Raw genomic sequence first — 23,892 nt, 5'->3', positions numbered from 1 at the left:
TCCTCCTGGCGGGAGCAGTGGATGCTTTGGGTCGTGCTGTCCCTCTGGACTTTAACAGGCGTGGAAGATGGTTTTGTAAAATAGTGACGTTGAATTTATTTTTAGTGTTTTTTTTCTTGTGGTTTTTGTTTTTGTGGGGTTTTTTTGGTGTTTTTTGTTTTGTTTGTTTTTTTTTTTTTTTGCAAATAGGTGTAGTTCCATATATATGTGAACTGATTTTTTAATTTAAATTAGAATCCTAAACAGTAGGATTCAGTCCATTATAAGCTCCGTTGTATTTCTTGATTAACTGCAGCATAAACATGCAAGGGGGGAAAAGACCTTTATCTCTGTAGCAGAAAGATAACGGCAACACCAGACTTTTTTCTACTTAACAGTTACAACCTACCCTTACAATATTCTTTATCATAAATTTTATTTGCAGTCTCTTTAAAGATAGTTATCATAGAAAAAAAGTTCCCCATGAAGCCTTTACCAATATGCTAACTCCCAGATCCTATCACAGAAAGCAGATTTCCCAATAATCTGTACAAATTCTGTGGAAAAGGCGGAGATAAGAGTTCACTTCTTCAGGACAATATTCAGCTGATTTTCCATCACCATTTTACAGTCCAGCAATACTTACTTTTTTTTTCTTTTTCATTCCACAACCTTGGTTCATTGGCAAAGTTGGTATTTTGAACAGAGAGGCATGACATTCATAGAAAACATGCTCAGAGATGCCAAGCAAACTGTGTAACTAGTAATCATTCTGGTAATTCAGAACTTTGACATTAGAATTCAGGAAGTTTTTCAGTATCTGCCTTTACACACACAGTATGTTTTGTAAGTATTTTTTTAGAACAAAGAATGTTTTTCTCTTACTTCCTCTGATTAAGCTCTCCAAATAGTTAAAAATTTCTACTGGAAGTCAATTTACAACAAACAGACTAGCCATACTTCTTTTTTTGCGCAGTAAGACAGGTAGTACAGTTGTGGGAAATATGGGAAGAATTATGGGCTTTACAATGGGCATTAGATTTACCTTATTTTTATCACTAATAGCATCATACATGTCAGGTGTTTGTTAAAATGAACATATCATATACAGATCATAAAGTGATTTTACAGTGTAAATAAAAGGAAAAAGAATCTTGTGTGTGTATGTTTTTGTGTAAAGGAGGTCAGATAACATACTTAAATTTCTGAGAAAGGGAATGCTGTGGAGGATGTTTCCTACAATGGAAATTCTGTTCATCCACTACCTGTAAAGAGGCCAATGCAAAGTAAAATCTACACAGAACAAAAATTTACAGAAATGGTTTAGAAAATGTCAGCATTTAAGAGCTTTAGAAGTCTGGTAATTATACATGTTCAATAAATCTGGGACCACTAAAAGCCTGTCCTTTGTAGAACCAAAACTTGCTTAGATGTTATCTTGAAGTAAGTGGCAGACTGTGTAGCATGGTTGCCAACAGGCAGTAGTACTGAGACGAAGGGGAGTTACAGTCGTCCTAATTCTACTGTGTTTTATGACACTGTGCACATATGTAATATATTGTGTGTGATAGAGGTTGCTACAGTCAGTTGAAGTTTCGCATTTTGTGGAAATGATTGCAGATTACCGGCAGTACAAATTCCACTGACATTCATTAACCACTAATGCAATCTACACTGTAAAATAGTGTTATTTGAACTGAAAACAGTTTGTCTAATAGAAAAGCATTAGATAGCCTTACATAGTGGTTAATGTATCTAAGAATAACTGTCACCTTTACATCAGTTTAGAATAACTCATCAGCTATAGCCATCATTTTGAAATTCTAACACCTATTGTTCAAGTTTCAAATAGCACATTAGACAGTAGGGAAAATAAAAAATACTTTTTTTTCCCAATTCTATATATTTTAACAAGTCATATTTCCTGTTGCACCAAGTGTTTGGGTACAGCACTAGAAAAAAAATGGAGTGGAAGAAAAACCCTCTGCCCTGATCCTCTGTCTAGAAGTACTCAGAAAAGATTCATCTGATGCTGTTTTGTCTCGTATTTTAGGGACAACACCTGAAATGCAGCAATAGCTGGAAACTATCATGCTACAGCATTCTTTACTGCCTCTTTTTTTGCCAGGGACTAGAGCAATCTAAGTGTAAAAAGAAAAAATCCTATGTCGTGAGGCAGCTACACCTGAGTTATTATTCAACATATTCATACTGAAACAACGTATTAGGTAGGCAATACATCCGTTGATAATGAGATTTAATGTTTTAAGTTGTGAGTATACAGAAAAACTACAGAGCTTCTAGACTGATACTAATCTCTGAAAATTGTATTATAAAATGTAAACTAAAATACATCAAACTGTAGCAAGCAATCAGTAATCCTATAGTAGTATTATAATACTGTAACGGTGGCTTTATACTTGCCAAAGCAGCAAAAGGGTATTATTTATCAACATTATTCTTGTTCATTGTGTTCCAACTAGATCGTATGGTAGTAAAGACTTAATGTTAGTACCAAGTTACCCATAATCCCAAATATTCATCAAACATCTACGATCCATAGTGTACAGGTGTAAAGGCAATGGTTGATTGAAACTTTAAAATATTTACATTTGTGTTTTCTCTCAGATTGTCACATTTAATACTGTAGAAAGAGCTACGATGAACTAGAAACACAGGAGGACTCAAGTTCTGCCTAAGTAAATTCTGAGTGTAAACCTGTAATCTTTTTAGTTGCTGTTCAGGAGCCATGTGATGGGCTGCAAGCATGTCAGATTTCTAGGTTATCTCTTTTTTCGACTTTTAAAGTTTCTCAGGTGCCTGAAGTTTTGCTTTTCGGCAAAAGCATCTCAGTTTTACCAATTCTGAGTTTTTTTTACCTAGCTAAGTCAAGTCAGTGTTAATGGTGTTTCACTTTCTGAGTGGCTCAGTGTGACAGTTCTTTTCCAAATACGCCTAGAAGGGACTGCAAAAAAAGAACAGTGGCATGGTGCATTAACTTTTCTGCAGTAATTCTGACTGTAAATACTTGCCAAACATACAGGACAGAGTGATTCAAATCCCACTGATGTGTGGTAGGGTTCTAACCCATTTTCTCCTAATTCCCAGGAGTGTTACAATCATTAAATGTCAGGTCAGTGCAGCTCTCGCCCTACAAGCTGTGTCCCCAGTCCCAGTTCTGCAAAAGCAGCAATGCTTAGTAGCAAGCACGGTGCCCTTTTGACTGGCAGCAGCAGCCCTGCTCTGGGTTGGCCAGCACTAGTGAGGAGGGAAGGTGTCTGATAAGACGTGTGCTTCACAGCAGATAAGGTGTCGTGGGATACCAGTTAGATCACACATGACCAGGTTATATATGAGGGGGAAGTAACTTTTGATGAGGCGCTTCTGCTTTATTAAGCCGAAGTCAGAAAGGTATTTTTAGCCTAGTGAATAGGATGATACCTGGATGCCACATCCTACTACGGGCACTTTTTTCTCTGTAGAAAATGTGAAAAAGCTGCAGGACACAGCATTCTGTACCATTGCATCTAAACCCATTTGTAGTTCCAGCTTTTTTTACTTCAACGTATTTGTTCCAGGGCCATAATACCAACAACAAAGTGAAGAAAGACAGCCTGTTTATGTAAATGTAAACTATGACAATACCAGCAGTGGGGAGTCTGGCGGTACTTTCTCTTTTGTCTCCTTGGCCAGCAACAGTTAAGACTTTTTTTTTTCCTGAAGAAGATGGGAAGAAAAGCTCCAGCAAGGCCAAGAAATATGCTGCATATTTAAAATTGGGTTGCAAGATACGTTTTAGCTTATGTGATGTATAGGCAAAAGTCAACCACTTACCTGAAAAAAGCTGCACAAGGCTTTCACTCCATTTAAATTAGGGAAAAAATTCCCACTAGCTTTGTGATGAATTTTTGAAAGTGCAGTTCTGTCCTTCAGCATTGTCCACTGTAACTGCATGCAGGCTTAAAACTATTTTGACTTAACAGTCTCATATTTCATCACTACAGTTACTTTTATAAGACTTGTATTAACAGTATTAAAACTGTACTAACTTGACACAAAAGTGCGAAATGGCAGTAAAGTATTTAAAATTCTTTTTGGTGTAAACAGATTCCTATCTAAACACTGGTTCAGTGTTTGAATTTTCCATATTCATATTTCATACAGGTCAAATAAAAGTGACCAAAGTGTTTAACAAAAAAGTTTATTACCAAAATACAATATTAAAGTCAATACGTGACAAACTCCTGTAAAGCAAAATAAATTATTCTAACATTGTACAGTATTTCAGAAGGTAGTTAAAGTAGTACTACAGACTTTGCTTCATAGTTCCAAACAGTTGTCTATCAGGAACACAATCCTAGAGAGAGCTTAAGGCATGCAGCTTAATGTGCTGGGTAATTTTATAAAATGAAAGTCATCCTATTTAATAAGATACAGTATCAGAATTAACTGCGTCTTTACATGTCAGTTTTCTAAATTTTTTATACTTTGGCTATAAAAGCAGTGCCATAGTGTTACAATACCTTTTCTTAAAAAAATACATGTACCCATGTCCATGAATATCAAATGCAAATGTAAATTTCTATTAAATATATCTTAACAAATGTTACTTTGAGCACCAGCTGTACATTTTTAAAAATGATTAAATAAGTGCTTCTGAAAGAGGAAAATACAATAACTCTGACTGAATCCCACTCTTATTTTTCCAGGCCAAGCATAAATCGGAAAGATGAAATATGCACCTATTTATCAGTATAGCCTAGTATGAATGAAGTTTTTTCTTTAGTAGAAGTATAGGCATTTAAAACAAAGCTGCAAGTTACAGTTCATATCACAGAATAAAATCTAATTTAAACAAACAGCAAGTGAATAGCTGATCATCTGATAGTGCTGTGACAGAAGATCCAAAAATATTTTAAAAGCTTAAAGAAAGGGGAAGAACGCAGTGTTAGTGACTTTGAAATGTGCTTAAAAACCCTCACATAACATGCAACCAAGCCAACCATACACTTTCTAAAGCAGATAACCTGAGGAACAATTTGCTTTCAGAAAAACTAAGTCTGTAATTACTTCACATGCAGAACTTCTGATCAAGTCCATGGGAAATGTGAGTGGGTAACTACTGGCAAGCAGCATGGAGACAGTTAAAAAAATAAATCTCTGTGCATATGGGAAAGAATTATTTGTTGGCATTTGTTAGGGTCTATAATGGGTTTTAGAGGCAACTAACTTTATACTATTTTATAGGAACACATGGTCAAAAAGAAAAAAGCAACAGGATGGCAAAGAACAGCTGTGAATAGATGCATCCTGCTTAGTAATCCCATTACAATGAGTCCTGGTGCATTATACTTAATGCTGCTAGTGTGGCTTGCACATACACCAAAATTGTTAATTTTAATTCAAGGTTACTGGCTTTTTAAGTCTCAGTTCACTGCCATGTCCTTCTTAGCTTATGCATGCAAGTTTTTCACCTTTTTATCATTCACTAGCTGAGCAAGTTTAAAATAGTTATCCCTTTATACAAAAATAACAATGTGGCAAAATACTGATTCTGTGAATACTGACTGGGAGTTTAGCATTACTATGAATCTCATTGTAGCTTCAATTTTTTCAAGAAATGGGATCTCTGAATGAGAAAGTTGAGATATATTCCAGATAATGTACTATTTTCACATGATTTCTACATTGAAGGTAAAATATTGGTGTCAGTAAGACAGTATGAATATCCCATTAAAAGTTTACTATCTCTAGTTGAATTTGAGCTCATGTAAATAAATCATGTTTTTCAAATGTAAAATCCATCTGTAGGAATATGAAAAATAACTTTTAACTGAAAATAATGCATATGTACTTCACATATGTGTTTAAAATATCTCAAATATGCTTTTGACATTATATCCTGACCAATTTTTAAAGTAAAATGTGTACTTTCTGCTATCTAATTTATAAACACAATAATAGATATTTAACCCTAAAGAACACGTCAAACTGAGGAAATCACTTGAAAACAAAAATAATCAAATGTATTTGGAATTTTAGTGCCTTTACCCTGGCCTTTAGATTTTGTGCTGCTTCATAAAGTTGTAACAAAACTTCATGTTTTCTTTTCCTGTTTGCCACTTCTAGTTAGCGATAATGCAATAGATTGTACAATACATACCCCACTTTCTTAGATTTACAGTTGTAGCTTATTTCTGCTAGCAGAAATGTATAAAGAAAGTAACCACAAAATACTGTTTTTCTGAGAGTAACTAATTTTTAAGTAATGAGCTACTAAAAATCTGGTAACTGCATCCCCATGTCAGGAACTAGACATGCTTCTGTACATCTGCCACTCATTAAAAGCAGAAATACATGCCCAAACTAAAAAAGTTTAAATCTGGGTGCTAAAGGGCTTCTTTGGAAGTGCTACTACTTCACTTGATTGAAGCATGTATTTCCAACAATTTAAGTAGCCAACTTTATAAATAAGCCCAACAAAGTTGCCAGGTAATTAGCCAGTACAGTAATATTCCAAACTGATACATAGATGAATGTCTTCTACTGCAAACTGCTGTAACTCAAAAAAAAAAAAAAAAAGGCAATGTAATTTTAGAAGCTAAAGGCTTTAAAAGGGAGAGATTTCTATGTGTTTCTTAGAAAACAAAGTAATCCCTAATTCCCTTTGAGTCCATATTATATGCACTAGTAAAATTTGTTCTACAAGTGACTGGATACAGTTTTTGTTTAAAATACTGTTGTTTTTTTTTTTTAAATATGATTTTCTATGGGAAGATTACTCCATCTTTCAGTGAATTACTTCTACAGTTAGAGCTCTGCCAGACAAATGGGAAATTTAGACAGCCAGTGGGATTTTGAAGAACTCCAAAGCATGTAGGCATTTCTCAAAATCCCACTTTGTGCTCACCTACATCTTTAGGAATCTACATAGGTTTAATCTACATCTCTTTCTGGCAATTATTATTAATATCTTGTTCTCATTAAAAAACATAGGTCATACATACTGCAAAGTAATCACCACAAATTAAAAGTGACATAAGCTTTTTTCTTTTAAATAGTTCTGCTGAACATATCAAGAAAACCACGAAGAAACAGCAAGTCATTACTACAAAGGATCTTTTACACACTATCAATTCAAAAGATAGCAGTTTTTTAGTTAGGATCCAATCAGACAAATAGTTATTAGCAAAATGCTTCTAGGCTCCTCAGCTCCTGCTGCTCTAAATTGATAGAAAGGATAGCAGTCTTTGTTGAAGGCCGAGTTGAAGTTTGTAAGGCCTTAAAAATAGATTGGGAAAAATGAAACGCCTATGTGTGAGTGCAAGCACACGCATGCCCTCACCCACCTCCCCTCTCCCTATCTTCCACAATCCAGGCAGCGGAGTGTATGAGATCATATTGTAAAATTTTTATCTGGTCTCTTGCCAGTTTCAAAAAAGAGGGTAAAAAAGTTCTTTGCTGAAATACTTGGAAAACAACAAAGAAGGAGGAAGGAAAAAGCTTTTCAATTGATACAAAGCTTTCATACCTTTCGGTTTTAACATACTGCACTAATGCATTATTACTGACTAGTACCTGACAATAAAGGAGAAAAAACCCAACAATCCTACATTCTTGGCACCATATAGAGAAATAACAGGTTAAAATGGATTGTTCTTTTCCCCACTCCTTACATTTCTCTCTTAAATGATTCATCGGTCCCCGGTTAAAATATTGTACTCCTGAAACAAGGACTCAGGGTGGGAAATGAAGTTTTGCTTGCAATTCTTCTCTTTAGCAAGATTCTCAGGCAAAAATTAGCAAAGAAAGAGAATATTCGCTCTAAGAAACCCTCTCTTTAACTTACTGCGTCACCTAGTTTGTGCTCTGAGTTGTGCTGTGGTCCTTATTTAGAATGATGTTTATGATTTCACCCTCATGTTCTTTCATATGATCCAGCAGATTTTCTTTGTTGGTAGACTCAAAACCACAAATACAGCAGCAGAAGAGAAGAACACAGTATTCTGTGCCAAGATTGGGTAGAGTGGAGTTCTTTTCTAAACTGCATGAGGTATTCATCAAGTTAGGTTTTTCATTTTCATCAGAACCTGAAATTTCATTCGTAGTCTGGTTAATAGACTCTGTAAAAGACACCAAGTTATCTGAACTTCCTAATGTAGGTACTGTACTTTCATCTGTGCCTTCTAATAAGGTTTTGTCAGGAAGCTGTCCTTGAAACCTGAAATAATAATAAAAACCAAAACAAATATAAAAACATACAGTTGTTGCTTTTTGACAGGAACCTTATTTTGGATCAGAGTTGGGTCCTTTGACCCAATTCTAGATGATAGGGCTTGAAAGTCCATCAGACATACCTGCTGCTTTGCGAAATTGCATCATTAATAGCCTTGTTCACTTGTTCATAGTTATAATTTTGGTCACTTGCATGTTTCCACATGTGGGACTTCAGGGAAGGAGGATGGCTACACACATATCCACAGAGAGAACATCTAGGGGAAAAAAGTGGGGAAGGAAAAAGAGAAACATTTAGAAGTTAAATTTTATTAGTTTAGTAATGGATTAGTTCTTCCAAAAGGATGAGTAAACAGAGAGATATTTGTCAATCCTCTTCTCGGTCTCCCTTTTCAGTTTCATAACTAGGTCACATTAGTTTGCAAAGTTCATCCTGAAATGTAACACTATTTTTAGGGTCTGAGAATTTTAAAGTTTGCTTTTTCTGATTTCTTAAACAATGGAATCAAAATCTTAACAGTTTGGCCTGTTAAAACTGTTCAAATACTGCAAAAATGCAATAGTTCTGATGACTGCAGAAACATGGGAGTACATCGGTGTGGTATCTGGCAGGCAGGTAGTGAGCTCTCTTTGCCACTGCTCTGAACCAAGCAGGAGCTGTGTACTTAGCACTGCTAATTTTAATTGAACTAATAAAGTCTTTCCTGGTGTAGCACATATTAGTTTATTTAAGGATCACAGAATTGTTGAAGTTGGAAGGAACCTCTTGAGATCACCTAATCCAATCCACCTGCTCAAGCAGGATCAGCTACAGCAGGTTGCCAAGGCCAGTGTCCAGTCAGATTTTGAATAAATTCACAGATCAACGTTCAGACAGGTGAAAATTTTGTCCACAGAGTTTTTCATCAGCTTGGGTACCACAAGACTAAATTTCTATTTCTCTATAAAACACTGTCTTATACAGTAAAGAACAAAACCTTGAAGAATAAATCTTATTTACATAGAGGTGCAGTGTATACTTACAGACACAAAAAAACCCAAGACTGATCAAATCCCGTACGACTTTTTCATACATGATGTACTGGTTTTGGCTGGGATACTTTTCTTCATAGTAGCTAGTATGGGCTATGTTTTGGATTTGTTCTGGAAACAGTGTTGGTAACACAGGAGTGTTTTAGTTATTGCTGAGCAGGGCTTACGGAGTCAAGGCCTTTTCTGCCTCTCACCCCAGCCCACCAGTGAGTAGGCTAGGGTTGCACAAGAAGCTGGGAGGGGACACAGCTGGGACAGCTGACCCCAACTGACCAAAAGGATATTCCATACCATATGATGCCATGCTCAGCATCTAAAGTGGGGGGAAGAAGAAGGAAGGGGCGGGGGGAACATTCAGAGTGATGGTGTTTGTCTTCCCAAGTAACCATTACGCGTGAGGGTGCCCTGCTTTACTGGAGAGGGCTGAACACTTGCCTGCCGATGGGAAGTGGTGAATGAATTCCTTGCTTTGCTTTGCTTCTGGGCACGGCTATTGCTTTACTTATTAAACTGTCTTTATCTCAACCCATGTGTTTTCTCACTTTTACCTTTCTGATTCTCTCCCCCATCCCAATGCGGGGGGAGTGAGCAAGCGGCTGTGTGGGGCTTAGTTGCTGGCTGGGGTAAACCATGACACATCAATGTACAACAGAGGAGTTTTTTACAAGTGTGTTCTGAGACGATAAATAGTCATCTCGGCATGACTGCATGACATCACTCCAGAGCACAGCAGTACTCATGGTAAAGACGACATAACTCCTTGTCTTTTGGACGAAGAAGCTACTTCGCTTAGCTACCTGCTACTTCGAAAGTCTTCAGTTTCTCAAATCACAAGGAAAAGACCAGGATCAAAGGTGACCTTGTTCTAATGAATTATAGCTAGGAATGCATCTCAAGTCTATCTCATTCCTCAGTGAAAATAAGATGTTTTCTCCTCAAGCAATGTGATGTGATTCCATTATGTTACACTATGAGAAGTCTGTTAAAATGACTCCTATACTACTAAGTTTTTGTAAATTTTTAAGACCTTTTCAGAAATATAACCTGGAAACACGAGAAGGCCTACGTAAAACTGTGTTATACGCTATAATTCAGTAAGTTTTTATGACTTCTCTTAATGACAGTAGAATATAGTTCTTAAATGCCTTGCAAATAATCATATACAAGAAACTATTTCTGCTCAGCAGAAGATTGTGGAGAAAAGCAAAAATCTCACAAGTTAGGTGAAGGCATGGTACATTACCTTGCTTATGTAGCGAGATAATTCTGTCCTGCTGGGGAACAACAGCCATGTGCTTCTAGCTCACCTTTCTCTATTACTTGATTTAGAATGTACTATCCTATTTTTCTTTTTTCCTTCTAATTTGAAGCCTTATAAAGAAAATGGATGCTTTCAAATATAGGCAAGTTCACTCTCAGGTTGAGAATATTAATAAGGCTGTTACAAAATAATGGCATCATTCAAAATAAGATAAAAGGCAGGCCTGATAGTTAATTTATAGATAAAATTAGGCCAAAATATTTTTTTTTGCAAAACACAAAGATCAACAAATAATCTTAATTCCATTCTATATGCACATGTATTCCAGTAGTTTTACTATATCTATGATTTTTCTGCACCACTAGCACAGCTTGGTCAGTGGGCTGGTAACACAGTGAATGAAGCAACAGTTCAGTATTTGTTTTTATCCCCTTTTAATTACAGTCTCATTTTTTTAAAGTACATTAATTTACTGAGGTGATTTACTAATCAGATTTACTTTGCTGAGAACAGTATCATGAGCCAAATGCTGTTGACTGCTTTAGCATACAGTTCAAATCTAAGACACACAAACTGAACAGCTTTTAGCACAATGCACTACACTTTATGATCATATACTTACTGTATAGTTACAGCATATGCAAAACATTCCCAGAGAAACAAAATTATTTACCATTGAGTTTGGGAGTAAAACCCTTTCAATTCTATAGCATGATTTGCCCTGCTGGTTGACCTATGTTGAATTATTAAACTTTACTGTTCAAGTGTACCCTAAATTGATCTACTGAGGAAACAATTATCTTGCAGCTTTTGATAGACTATTTCCTTGGGGATGAAGTGTGGAGGTTTTCAGTGATCTTCGGTAATACTAAGAGCACTCAGCAATACTGTATGAAGTATGACAGCAGAGCAAATAGAACTTAATGCTACTAGGAACATTTTTGGGGAAAAATGCCGTAGAAGGATTTTGCAGTTGCAGAAGCAGATTTTCTTGAGAAGAAACCCTTATGTGAATATGTGTTATTTGCACTCTTCCTATTGCCTTTAAAATCTTCCACTAAGAAATGTTTGGAATATTCTTGATTTTCTTTCCTTTCCCAGCTTTTATTTTTTGTTGCAAATTAGTAGTAAACAATTGCACATATTTGTACCAACTTTCTCACATAGATACATATATATAAAACCACACATATCTATGGACATGGACAGACTATAAAGGACAGTCACCACTTAAACATAATGACTATTCATACAAATTCTTAACTAGGGCAGTGTGATGCCAATCTGGATTCTAACTAACATGTATATGCAAAGGCTGTGCCTAGAGAACATTCCTGGGTACTGGAATTTAACAATCTATAACATTAAATGTTAGAAGTGCTCCTGGCATGGTTTTGGCACATGCATTCTCCCAAACAATTCCAGGCACGCTTTGGTAATTAACACAGTCCAGAAACTACTTGCAATAGGCAGTTTATATGCAACCACCCAATTCTGGAAAGAAAAAGCTGAATACCGTACCAGAGGGAGGTCATGGATATGTTCAATTAGCTAGCATAAACATCACCTGGGAACGCCACATCAAATCTCTCACTCTCTCTCTCTCAAAAAAAAAGTCACTGGAACAAAGAATGAACCTAGGAGGGAGAAGAATAGAATCTGAACTCTACTTTGTATCCTAACATAACAAAATCACTACTATCACAGCTTTTTGCCAAATTAGAACTGTTACATACTTGTACCGTTCCATTAGCTGTACTGCCTGATGCTCCTGGGGGTGACGCCTCATATGGCATTTCAAGCTATTCATATTTGTAGTGGCGAAGTCACATACTCGACATCTGAAGAGACAACAACAAGTAAACTAATCTGACAATTAACTGCTAACACTATTCCAGAAATAAAAATCTATAAGAAAGCAAAGGTGTCTGGAAAGACTACAGTTAAGGACTAACAATATTTACAGAAGTCCAAGTGATTACATTAACTTTCAATGTTTGGACTGTGAGAATCTTTTGCAGCCCAAAAAAGCCTCCACCTTTGAGCAAGAATCACTAGGCATATGGACTATGTTCCTTCCTGACATCTGTCTTGTGCACCTCTACTGAAGTTGGTAAGCACAGAAGTATAAGGAAGGTGTGGATGCACTTGAATGGACGCAGCCCTGATGCAACCTGCTTAGCTATGTTATGTAAAGGCAGAATGTGGCCCTAAGAGCTACAGGGAACATAGTATATTTAGAAGGGAGTCTTGTTCCTCAAGAATACGTGTTCTACTTAATGCAACAGCCATGTTTCTCGTGACATTTTAAAAGCCAAACTATCTATTTAGTAATAAAATGTCTACATTTCAGAGCATTATATCTGAAATAGAAGTCAGGGACAAGATCAACACATTTAGATTCAAGTGCCCTGAGACAAGTGTGTCACATGACGCTGTCTAAATTTTTATTTTTTTACTTCTGTCACAATATTTTCGTATAAAAACAATACATAAAATAGCTGGATCTAGACTTATATCCAAGAATTTAGATCCCAAATTATTACGCAAAATACTATGCTATTCATAAATATCAATATACTACCACAAGCTTCCTGTATGTAACATATTGAACAGAGCTATCAAGCTCAGCTAAATCTCTGCTTCTTTTTTTGAAATGGTAAAATGTCCAATATTTAGTAAGTCTGGTTTATAGCATGAAACAGTTTGAGACTGCAGGATACTTAACTTGAGATTACTCACTTTATTTTTGAAAGGACTTAATTGTGCAGTATTAAAATCCAGAAGGTATCAAATCTACAAAAATGCATCATTGGAAGCTATATAGTTTAATTTCCAGCAATTTTTGTCAAACAAATAATAAAATATGTTTACAGCTATAAAAATGGCAGCAATATAGTAGGTTGCTATCTGATACTATGAAAGGCTTGAGTAATACATGTTTCAGAAGGAGAAACACCATAAATATGGGATCTTTATGGTTTTTAGGCTGTGGCTTAAGTATCCTATCAGGTCTGAAGATCTGCCTAAGGGGTTTATGAAAAAATAATAAGAAAAGCAAGCCAGATCAGTAGGCTTAAACTTAGTATGCAGCACTCTAGATCACCAATGGAAAATTTTCAAGGGTTCCTAAATCAAACAGGCTAGCTAACACCAATTCAGAAAACTACCATATACAAGACACTCTACAGTATCTGCTGTTCCAGCCCCGCTAAGTAACACATAACGGCAACAGGGAAGGTTCTGAGGAGAAAAAAAAAAATAAATCTATCTGTATCACATTGGCTCTCTGAGCAAACATCTTGCAAATTTTTGCTAGTGTTATGGGATATCATTATAAAGCACAAATCAAAATACAACACGTCTTCTGGGTTTGTTTATCCAAAAGAGAAAGTCCCTGGTTGAGCTCAGCATTTCAAGGTGTTGAGTTTCCAGAATTTGTATTAAAAAGATAGAAGTATATTAGCTCAAAAATTCTATTAACTCAGATCTATTTTCTAGCCACTAGAGAGGGACAGAGATCCACACTGAATAAGCATAGATTGAATTTGCAGGAATTTATGCAGCAACCAATAGAAAAATGTATGATTTATTTTCCTGCTGGGGACTTGAGCTATAGTATTACATGTGATTTTAGACATCAAAGTTTCTATATAAATCCATATAACACCCTTGTAGAAAAGTTATAAAACCTGATCCTAAGTGAGTGTGATAATATTGTTTGAAACTTGTGAGAAAGATGAGGGAACTGGCAACAAGGCAAAGGGCAGAATTTTGCCACAGTCTGTAGTAGCCGGTGTGCAAAGTAGCAATGTGACAATGGAGAACACTTTGCAATAAACCAAATTTCAATGAACTTAATTGTGCAAGGAGTTCAAGAAATATATTATTACTATTGGCCAAAGGTCAATATTAAAATTTACTATTTCCCTTTCCACATGTGAATGCTTCAAACTGAAACCAAGCAGTAGACTGCTATAGCAAAAGATGCATCCTAGAAAAGTTAGCAAATCTTAATTACAAAGTTTGAGACAATCAGCAAGTGTGGCTCCTTCAAATTTGTAGTAAGATTATGTAATTGAAATTCCTTAACAATATCTTCAAAATTGCATAAGCAATTAAGTAACCTTTTCAGTTAAAACAAGTAAACCAGGCACATGGCATTAGCCAGCAATAATTAAGATACTTACCTATATGGCTTATCAGAGTTATGAATTCGTCTGTGATTTCGTACACCAACGTAAGTTGTGCTTGTGTAGTCACATACATCACATCTATACAGTTTCTGAACTGAAGACTTATTTCCTATATGAAACAAAATCCATTATTTTAGAGAGCTGCATTCAGCATTCTAAGGAGTTCTCAGATGATAATTTCAGCACAATTGAATTATAAATTAACATTTTAAAGTAATACTTTTAAATATGTATAAATATTTAATACTTTTAAAGTATCTGGAGCCAACCGGCAATGGACATAGAGATAGTAAAGGTATAGTTTATTTACCATGGTGTTCTGCATTCACCTTACCATTTACTGGAATTACTAAAATTTTAGGAAAACACATTCTTTCTCTCTATGCGGACACTTCCCTTCTTCCTGCAGCTGGGTTAAAATCCTGTGTTACAGCAAAAGGTGATAAGATGTGGTTTTTCCAGCAGTTTCACTGCTTTGCAGAATGGATCAAATCAAAGGAAAAGATGGGCGTTGAGAAAGGACAAATTTCAAACTGGCAAACATAGAAAACAAAAGCGAAAGGCCTCCCGAAACATCTAAATCCTCTTTATCATCCACATACACTCACACTTTCAGATGGATCTGAGATGATAAAAAAATAATACTGACCAGATGTGTTAGAAATAATTTGGAACTTCTCCAAATTACTAAAAAGCAATTGTAACAAAAATAATTTTTTCTTTCCAGAATGAAAGAGACTCTTGAAAAAGTAATGGTTGCAGAGACAAAGGCTAATGACTAATTTAACACAGGAAAATGCTTACCCTCAAGTGCCCAGCTGGAATATTTTTGAGATGTAAGTGTGCAGACTTAAACAGCCCTATTCCTGTTCCCTTACTGAATAATGGAACTGATTTGGGTTAAAATATTAACATCTGAGAAGAGGGATGGTATTTTTTATGGAGGTCATTTTCCCATTCCAGCCTATCATGCAGCCTTCATGCACTCCCCAAGTGAGGGAACAGCAAAAACATGAAGGAACACCAAGGCTGGAACTGTTTAAATCAGCACTACTGCCAAAAGAAACATCAAACTAAAATCAAAGGGTATTCTTTCTGCATCTAACTTCTTCAGTAGCCTAAGTAATTCTACCTTTCCCCCCCGCCCCCAAGTGCAAGTAAGGTGCTCAGGTTCATTTTATCTTTACACCACATTCTTCTTAGCTGGCTGAACATTCAAGCCATTACTCTCAGTTACATACATGGGCTTTGAAGTAACTCTGACAGAGATCTTTAGAGCATTTCTAATTTCTCTGGTGAGTAAAGATCATTACTAAAGTACACCTCCAAACCAAAATAAATATACAATTCAAAAAATAATGTTTGGGAGTAAAGCAAATCTTGCAAGAACAGACTTCAGAACTCTTCTTGAAATAAGTGACTGTCTGAAAGGATGGAAAGTGGACTTTTTAGACATATCTCTGCTTAGGTCCAAATACCGTGAACTTCTTTCCAGTTCAGAGTAAGAAAAACTGACTGAACCCCCCTGCTTTATCATCTCCTGAATTCCAATTCTTTTTAGCTATGAAGAGAGGAATGAGGTGAGCAGATTGAACTCAGGAGGAACTGTAGAGTTTATCTTGAAAACAGAACTTCCGTCTCCTGAGTCTAAAATACTGAACAGATTTTGAAAAGATAATTTTGTTCTGGAGTTTCCTCTTGATGATGCTGGACTCCAATAACCGAGACTGAATCTTCTCATTATCAAGGCAACAATTAAGAATCTTTATGGTAAAACACTTTTAAGTAGATATTGCAGAATAAAGCAGTAGAATAAGTCATTCAAAACGAAGCTGAACTTTTCACTTTGATGTTTTTTATCCACAGGTGGGCACTGAATTATGTCAAAAAAAGTTTTAGATACATTATTCTGAGGGATACAGTCACACAGATAACTTAAACAGTAAGGAAAAGTTACCATTAATTAAACTTTCACTCGAAAATTCAGCACTTCTGGTTCAAGATGCAAAGTAATTAGGTAGGGCTGATAATCCCAGAGGGTTATTCTGAAGCATATATAGTATGTCATACAAAATAAAATAGCAATCTGAATACAAAGTCAGTCTGAAATAAAATTTGAATAATTCTATGTGTACCAAGATAACAGAAAAAATATTTTATATTTTAGTTTAAAACATGACACAGTGCTGACTCTTTTAACATTCTTATAAAAAATATGGAAGTAATATATAACTTGTACTCTTTGCAAGTCAACCTTAAAGCAAAATATATCAGAATTTTTTCTACAATATGCTCATAAAGTAAAATTTATTAGAGTTTTTTTTCTTTAATGTAAATTATCAAAACAATCTTAATTATATGCTTGGACACTTTGGAATTTATATTTCTAAAATTATTGTTTTATGAATGCACATTTATTCAGAATACCTCAAATGAATACAAAGACACTTAGTGGGCTGCAGATCTATGGGAGAGCAGGGGTTGTGTGAAGGTTAAGCTATTGCGTGCTCTACTTGAATGGGTTTTCCATCTTAAATTCTGCAGCTTTAGAATAAACTGCTTCCAAATGTATTTTCTATTACGAATTTGGTATTTTATTAGGCAGGCAGCTTAAAACAAGCAGTATCTAATGAGATTTTTAAAGCATTATGCAAACATATTATCTATTGCATAGTTATAAGTGGCTAACCACCCAGTAGCACACACTTAGGAGCAATTATTTATACCAATCACTACTTTATATTTATTCCTTCAACAAAATGCACATAAATTATAATACATCATATAATCTCTTGTTGTTGCAAAATAGCAGTCGTGTCCCCCACCCCCTCCACTGGCTTATTTCTTGTGACTTTGGGGCCTTTTTTGCTTTCTGGATGGAGGATATGAGGTCTTTTAAAAGTGAACATGGAAATGACAGATCTTTGTTCTAGCAGCAGTAACAGGTGCTCCTGTAATGCTGCTTATCACCCTATTCCTTCATTATTAGACATTTACAATCTGATCATATCCAGTGTCATAATGCTCCCTTTTAATTTATTGTACTACCATGATGAATAAAGAGACTTTTAGGACTAACTATTTCATAAACAAGAAATGAAACTATTCCAGCTCAGGCATCTTTCACATAAACAGATGCTATGCCATAAACTTCTTTGTTTTGTCTCGCTTTATAGGGATGACATCTGTTTGACAAGAGATTGCTGTACTGCAGTGGTGTTGCAATTTGATTATAAATTGGTTCTGAAATAATTTAAGCATTCCACGGTATGAGTTAATAAAAGTTTAAAAGGAGAACTGTTTTCATTCAAGCCACATTACTAAATTTCACGTGGGGTAAACAATCAATTTAAGTGCATGGCTGTAACACTTTTATAAGATAATAATGAGCAAAAAATATTAAAAAAAAATCTAAAGTAATTAAATCGAAAGCAGGCAGTTTTCTTGAACAGGGGCTTCTCTTTCATGGAAGTTAAGTTACAAGATCAGGATATAAACTCTAAAACCACCTTATTAAAACATAGTATTTTCAAAACCAGACAGGTATCTTGATTTTCAGTTACCTTTACAGGACTTCAGCTCAAAAGGAACAGTATTCCCCCAAAATCTGACATGTTTCAGGCATTGCAAGGTGGTTATTCCTGTATCATGACATCTTTAAAAATATTGGTTTAAAACAAACAAAACATTGTCAGAAGAAATAGTCCAAGCTGTGCTCGTAAATATTTGTAACTAGCTAAACTAACAATGTTTTATTTGCTGTGGCTTCCATTAAAACATTTATGCTATTTCTTCTGAAAAAAACCCACCCACTATTTAATGGGGAACGTTCCCACTACCAGCAGACCCTCCCTAGCCTTTTTCCTGTCTCCTCCAGACTTCAGATGGCTCTCTCAGGCTTTGGTCTTAGGGATGTAATAAGCATTACAGATCGATTTCCTGAATTTAAATGCCTTCTGCATTGATGAGCAAAAAGGAGTTGAGAAGGGTCATTTTACCTGAGGCTGATAAGGTAATTAACTTTTAAATTTCTAACTTGTATATTGAAAGCCAGAAAAAGAGGTAGCGTGAGCTAAGAGAACAGAAGCCAAGAGTTAAGGATCTCATTCTATTCTTTTGGACAAATCATTAATAGTTCAAGCCGGCCACCCTGGCTCATGCTGGTTGCATCAATTTTTGCTTTCGCATTCACTCATCAGCTGTACAGGTCAGAGCAGAACCCAGAAACAACTGCAATCTAAGTACTATTATAGTGCACATTTTGCTATCTAAACAAACAAGACCACAGCTAGGACAGAAAAGAGCTATGTGCACAAAATGGAAATACTTCAGCCCACAGTTGTTCAGAGGTGATAGAATTACTAGTATTTTTCCACAGTGCTCTAAAATTGCAAAATACTAATAATTACAGTGTTGCCTTCAGAATAAAAATGCTGTAAATATTTTCAGTAACTTTAACTCACCAGAGAAGAGGATGCATTCAAGTTGCAATAATAAATATTGGGCCTCCAGGATACTCAAAGGATTTTAAGTCCACATTTTCTCCTAAACTTCAAATTTTGGCTATTTTTCCCTTATTCACTACTTTAACACATCAAGAGTTTGGGTTTTGTTCTTGTTTTTAAAACAAACACTATTAAATTATATACAGATACACAGTTAAACATTTAGAAAATGCATACCTACTGTTATCCTGGCAACTATTACAGATACAGGTTGCATTTTTAGAATGCCTTACGTTTGTCTCTCTAGGGCTAAAACAAATGACTAATTTTGGACATTGCCATAATTAAACAGAAATTTCTAAACACTGAATGGATATTATTGTATGTATATGCTGACTGTAATGTAGCAAACTACATTACCACAGTGAGTTTAAAAAAAAGGTTTTCTTTTGTTTACTGTAGGTGATTTGGAAAATACTGTAGCTGCTGAAGGAAGAAAAAAAAAGATTTTTTTTCTTAAAAATTCAGAGTAATACTCCATACCAGTTGTTTTTCATAAGAAGAAATACAAGGTCCAATTACAGGGGCTAAAAATGTCTTACCTACCAATAAATGTCAGTAATATATCTCAAAACAGACTATGGTAAGTTTTGCACACTGAAAAGAATGTACATTTAAGGTTATGAACAGGCATGAAAACATTTCAGCATGAATGAGATCTTAAAACCAGTTTTATACAAATATAGCAAACAGAAGTAATGTTATGAGTGACTTTTTGTAATTTCAAGTGTAAATATAAACAGTACCTTCTCTTTCATCTACTTCGTTGGAAACTATTAGTTTGTTAGATGTAGCTGTTGAAAGGATATCTGGAAGACTGTGTTGTTCTCTTTCATGATTTCGCAGTTGGCTCTGAAAAGACAATCTCCCACGTTTAAATATACACTACAAACATATACTGGTCACGCAAATATTGCAATAATTTGTGACATTGTTAATCAAGTTTTAATGATAACTGTTATAAAATGTATGTTAATATGTACACAGATTACCCCTCAGGTAATTTTACTAGAAACAAAGCAAAGTAAGTAACATTAATTAATAACATAAAGGATTGATGAGAGTGACTGAGAGGATTACATGATTGGTGTTTATTTAGAAAATAAATTTCCTTCTTCCCCCATTCCCATAGACAAATGGCAAACAATTCTTCCTCCAAAACTATTATACTCCAAAAGTAGTATTAGATTAGAGGTTAGAGGATGGCTTGTGTGAAAATTGACTCAATTTTTGTATTGCTTAGTGACTGAAGACTACGTTATTCCTGCTTCTCCTCGCTTGGGGAGAGGGGAGAGAAAGCCTTTTGCTACCCTACCTGTACATTTTTTCAAACTAGGACTAAACAATATGGGAAACCTGCAAGAGTTTCAGTTGTACCGCTAGAGACTGATGCTATCTATTCTATACTCCCGAGTACTGAACTGAGTACACAGCAACACACTCACCAGCACTAATGCTTAAAATAGCAATTATAAAAATGGCAGAGGTACATTATTCTGCTCTGGTGTGTGATCTTTCAGATCTATGTTCTACAGAACATCCAGACCAACACAACAACAGAGGAAAACCAGAAATCAATTTCTGATTCAAAGTGTCTCATGTTACCCTCAAATGCCATGATTACTTTTGCACACACTCACAACTAGTGGATATGTTTGAGCATTCTTTTAAAGTTTCAACTATTAAGTTCTCTGATGTTTCCGTTTCTTCCTGTAGTTGCTACATGTGGGCAGAAAAACAACATGATATTCATACGTCCGTAAGATGATTCTCAGGAAAATAACTTATGTGAAAATAACTTAGCTGAGGAAGGAAGTTTATTTCAGTGGGTAAAGCATGTAATTACAGCTGAATGGTATGTTCGGAAAGTGCTGTCGGCAATAGTCCCCAATTGTAATGACAATAAGCCAGGATGTCAGACTGAATTAAGTTAGAAAGGGGGATCATCAGTCACTAAAAAAGTAGTAAAATAAGTTATTTAGCTATTATAGACAGGCACAGAAAAGAATTTTACCTTATAATGAAAGGATTCTTCACATTGCTTGCACTGATACATTCTTGTTTTGCAGTGGTTGATCATGTGGCTCTCTAAATCCTTACTATTGTCAGCTATGTGTTCACAGATAGGACACTGGTACGGCTGCCTCTGACGATGGACTCTCAAGTGTTGTTTTATGTAGCCCTTATTACCACTGCTATAATGGCAGAGGCGACAGCGGTAGGGTCGATCTACATTAGGTATGTATTCCACTAGGTTACTTCCAGGAATATTTGCATCATTTGCATTTTGGCATTGTGCGTTGTCTTGTAATTCTTTCAAAATGTCATCATCAGAAGCATTCTGATCTGTCCTCTCCTTCAGTTTTTCAATGACAGTAAGCAGTGACATACTGATGCCCATTTTAATTGGTGCTTCTGATAACTCTGGCCTGCCTTTCTGTATCTCAACTATTGCACATTCACTTTGGTTTAAGCCACTAAACTCCTCTGAAGGATTCTTAAGTGAGGATATCACTTCAGAATGAGCCATACATGGACCATCAGCTTCTCCCTGTCCTGTACCTGCATCCACGGCATCTTCTCCAGTCAGAGTCCTGAGGCTAGACCTTGTTAATTCTGCAGCTCTGATAGGCATCGTAACAAGAGCTTCTGCAGCTAATGAGTGTAGTCGTAAAGACTCTGAATTTGTCCTTCTTCGTGCAGGAGGCACATTTTCATCAGTTGTTATGTTTTTATTAGAACTTAATTCATTATCTTTCTTCTCGGTATTATTCCATCCTATTATTACTTCTTGAATTTCATCTGAACGATAAACTTCATCAGGTTCTTCACAGGTAACATGGGACTCCTCCGAGATTAATTTTTTTTCTGTTTCAATGTCAGTGTTCATCAAGAAAGGCTTTTGTAAGACACTTTCTTCAGCACCTGGCAAACGCTCTACTATTACATTAACGTGACCCTTTTTATTTGGACTACAATTGATGATTTTCTGTGCTGATGAAAGTAGGCTATCAGTTATCATATTATCCTGTTCTGTATCTGATACAGTCTCCTCTAAAACCTCTGAAGTAGGAGAATGCACTACAGACTGATTTAACATCTCTTCCTTTTTTACATTTGTTCCTACTGGCGATTTACATGATAGTTGCTCAGAATTGCAAATCTGAAGTTGAAGAGAAGGTTCACTATGGATATCAAGTTCATTGTTTTCCAAAGAAAGAACAACTGTATCCACGCTATGAGCTGTGTGAGTTACAACCATCTCTGACAAATTAGTAGTTTCATTTTCTTCCTCAAAGATAGGATAGGAGCAATCAACCTCACCTGCATGTTTCCAAGCATGTGTTTTCAACATTCTTTGCTGACCACAGGTGTACCGACAAATTAAACACCGGTACATGCCATACTGCTCGTAAGTATACCATTTTCTCCTACCCATTTCAGGCATAGGAGTAGACTGAGTTGTATCTTTACATTCCAGATTTCCTGTCTGATGAGTCCCTGATTTGACACTTCCTTCCACTGGCCCTGGCAAAAATGAACTTGCGACATTTACACATTGCTGCACTTTTGTGTGGATGCTATTTTTACCATCATTCTCATGGTAATTTTGGAAGTGGGATTCAAGTTCTTCTTGGCTTTTGGAAGCAAAATGACATTCTGAGCACATTAATATCACTTCGTTTTTCTGCCCATGTTGTTTTATGTGTTCTTGTAGTGTTAAGAGAGACGGTGATAGAAACTTACATAGACTACATTGGTAGCACATAACCTTTTTTTTGCTTTGTGGAAGACAATCAGTCACAAAATAATCTGCTTGTAACTCTTCAGTCTTTTCAGTAGCAATAACAGATAGCTCAATTGCTTTAGCTGGGATTTCACAAAGATCGTCTCCATCAAAGGACTGTGCAGAAGCATTAGGATGGGGACGTTTTTTCCCTATCAAAAGGCATCTTTGTGACTTCTCACTTTCAACTATTTTGCTTAGTTTCTGGATAACATGGATTAATGGATCAGTTTTACATTTTCTCTGATCTTCACTGTTCTGCAGTGTTGGACCAATGACTGTTTCAGAAATCAGCACAGCTTCCTGTTCCCCAATATTTGGCATCAATACTGCAACACTGCTTCCTTCTTCCATAATATCTAGGAGAAAGGGGTTTATAAAAAATTAAAATTTATACATGCACAATAATAAAAATACAACCCAGTGCTATTTAGATTTCTCCCTCTAATAAATATGGAAGCCTAAAGCCACTAACTTAATAAAAACTTTCAGAATAGCTATATAAATAGCGAAAGATTTTAAGTACATTGAGTGGATTGAATAGATGCTATTCAGTACAGCTGGACAGAATAATTCCAAGAGAGCCTATAACAGCCTGCCTCCAAGTTGTACAAGGGCAAGATAAATACTTTTCAAGTATAGGCTGATCAGCATTGTTACAGCTATTGTCTTTTTCTTTACAAGGACTACATATTTGAATGCTAGACACTTAAGTATACCAATCAATAGTAACTGGCATATTTATGTTTAAAAGCCATGATATGAAACTAAAATGTATTCCTAACATACTTACTCCGATATACTAATGTATCCTAAAGCAAATGACAATTTGCAACAATGTAATTTACAAAAATAAGCAATTTTTTTCCTTGAAATGTCAGGAAAAGAAAGTAATTC

General features: G+C 35.6%; 1 protein-coding gene across 1 annotated transcript; it reads right to left on the bottom strand.

Moving 5' to 3' along the window:
* Window positions 1-7,836: 7,836 nt before the first annotated feature.
* Window positions 7,837-23,349, bottom strand: ZNF507 (zinc finger protein 507). Its single transcript, XM_009705860.1, has 5 exons — window positions 21,223-23,349; window positions 19,955-20,060; window positions 14,698-14,812; window positions 8,337-8,471; window positions 7,837-8,200 (listed from the first exon to the last, which is right to left on the bottom strand). Exons 1-5 carry the CDS (start codon window positions 23,347-23,349, stop codon window positions 7,837-7,839), a joined length of 2,847 nt encoding a protein of 948 aa, XP_009704162.1.
* Between the last annotated feature and the right edge of the window lie 543 nt (window positions 23,350-23,892).

The sequence above is a fragment of the Cariama cristata genome, unplaced genomic scaffold (genome assembly GCF_000690535.1).
Source record: "Cariama cristata isolate BGI_N322 unplaced genomic scaffold, ASM69053v1 scaffold32908, whole genome shotgun sequence".
In the NCBI taxonomy this organism is placed as follows: domain Eukaryota; kingdom Metazoa; phylum Chordata; class Aves; order Cariamiformes; family Cariamidae; genus Cariama; species Cariama cristata.
The sequence above is the reverse complement of the archived record's forward strand: the minus strand, read 5'-3'. Positions and strand labels throughout refer to the sequence as shown.

What these genes read in the sequence shown, in the direction of transcription:
- ZNF507 (XM_009705860.1), bottom strand. Translation starts at nt 23,349, where the DNA reads ATGGAAGAAGGAAGCAGTGTTGCAGTATTGATGCCAAATATTGGGGAA. An exon ending in CGAAGTAGATGAAAGAGAAG is followed by an intron (nt 14,813 to 19,954) that starts GTACTGTTTATA and finishes TGTTTCATATAG; the next exon opens with GAAATAAGTCTTCAGTTCAG. An exon ending in AACTCTGATAAGCCATATAG is followed by an intron (nt 8,472 to 14,697) that starts GTAAGTATCTTA and finishes TTTTTCCCCTAG; the next exon opens with ATGTTCTCTCTGTGGATATG.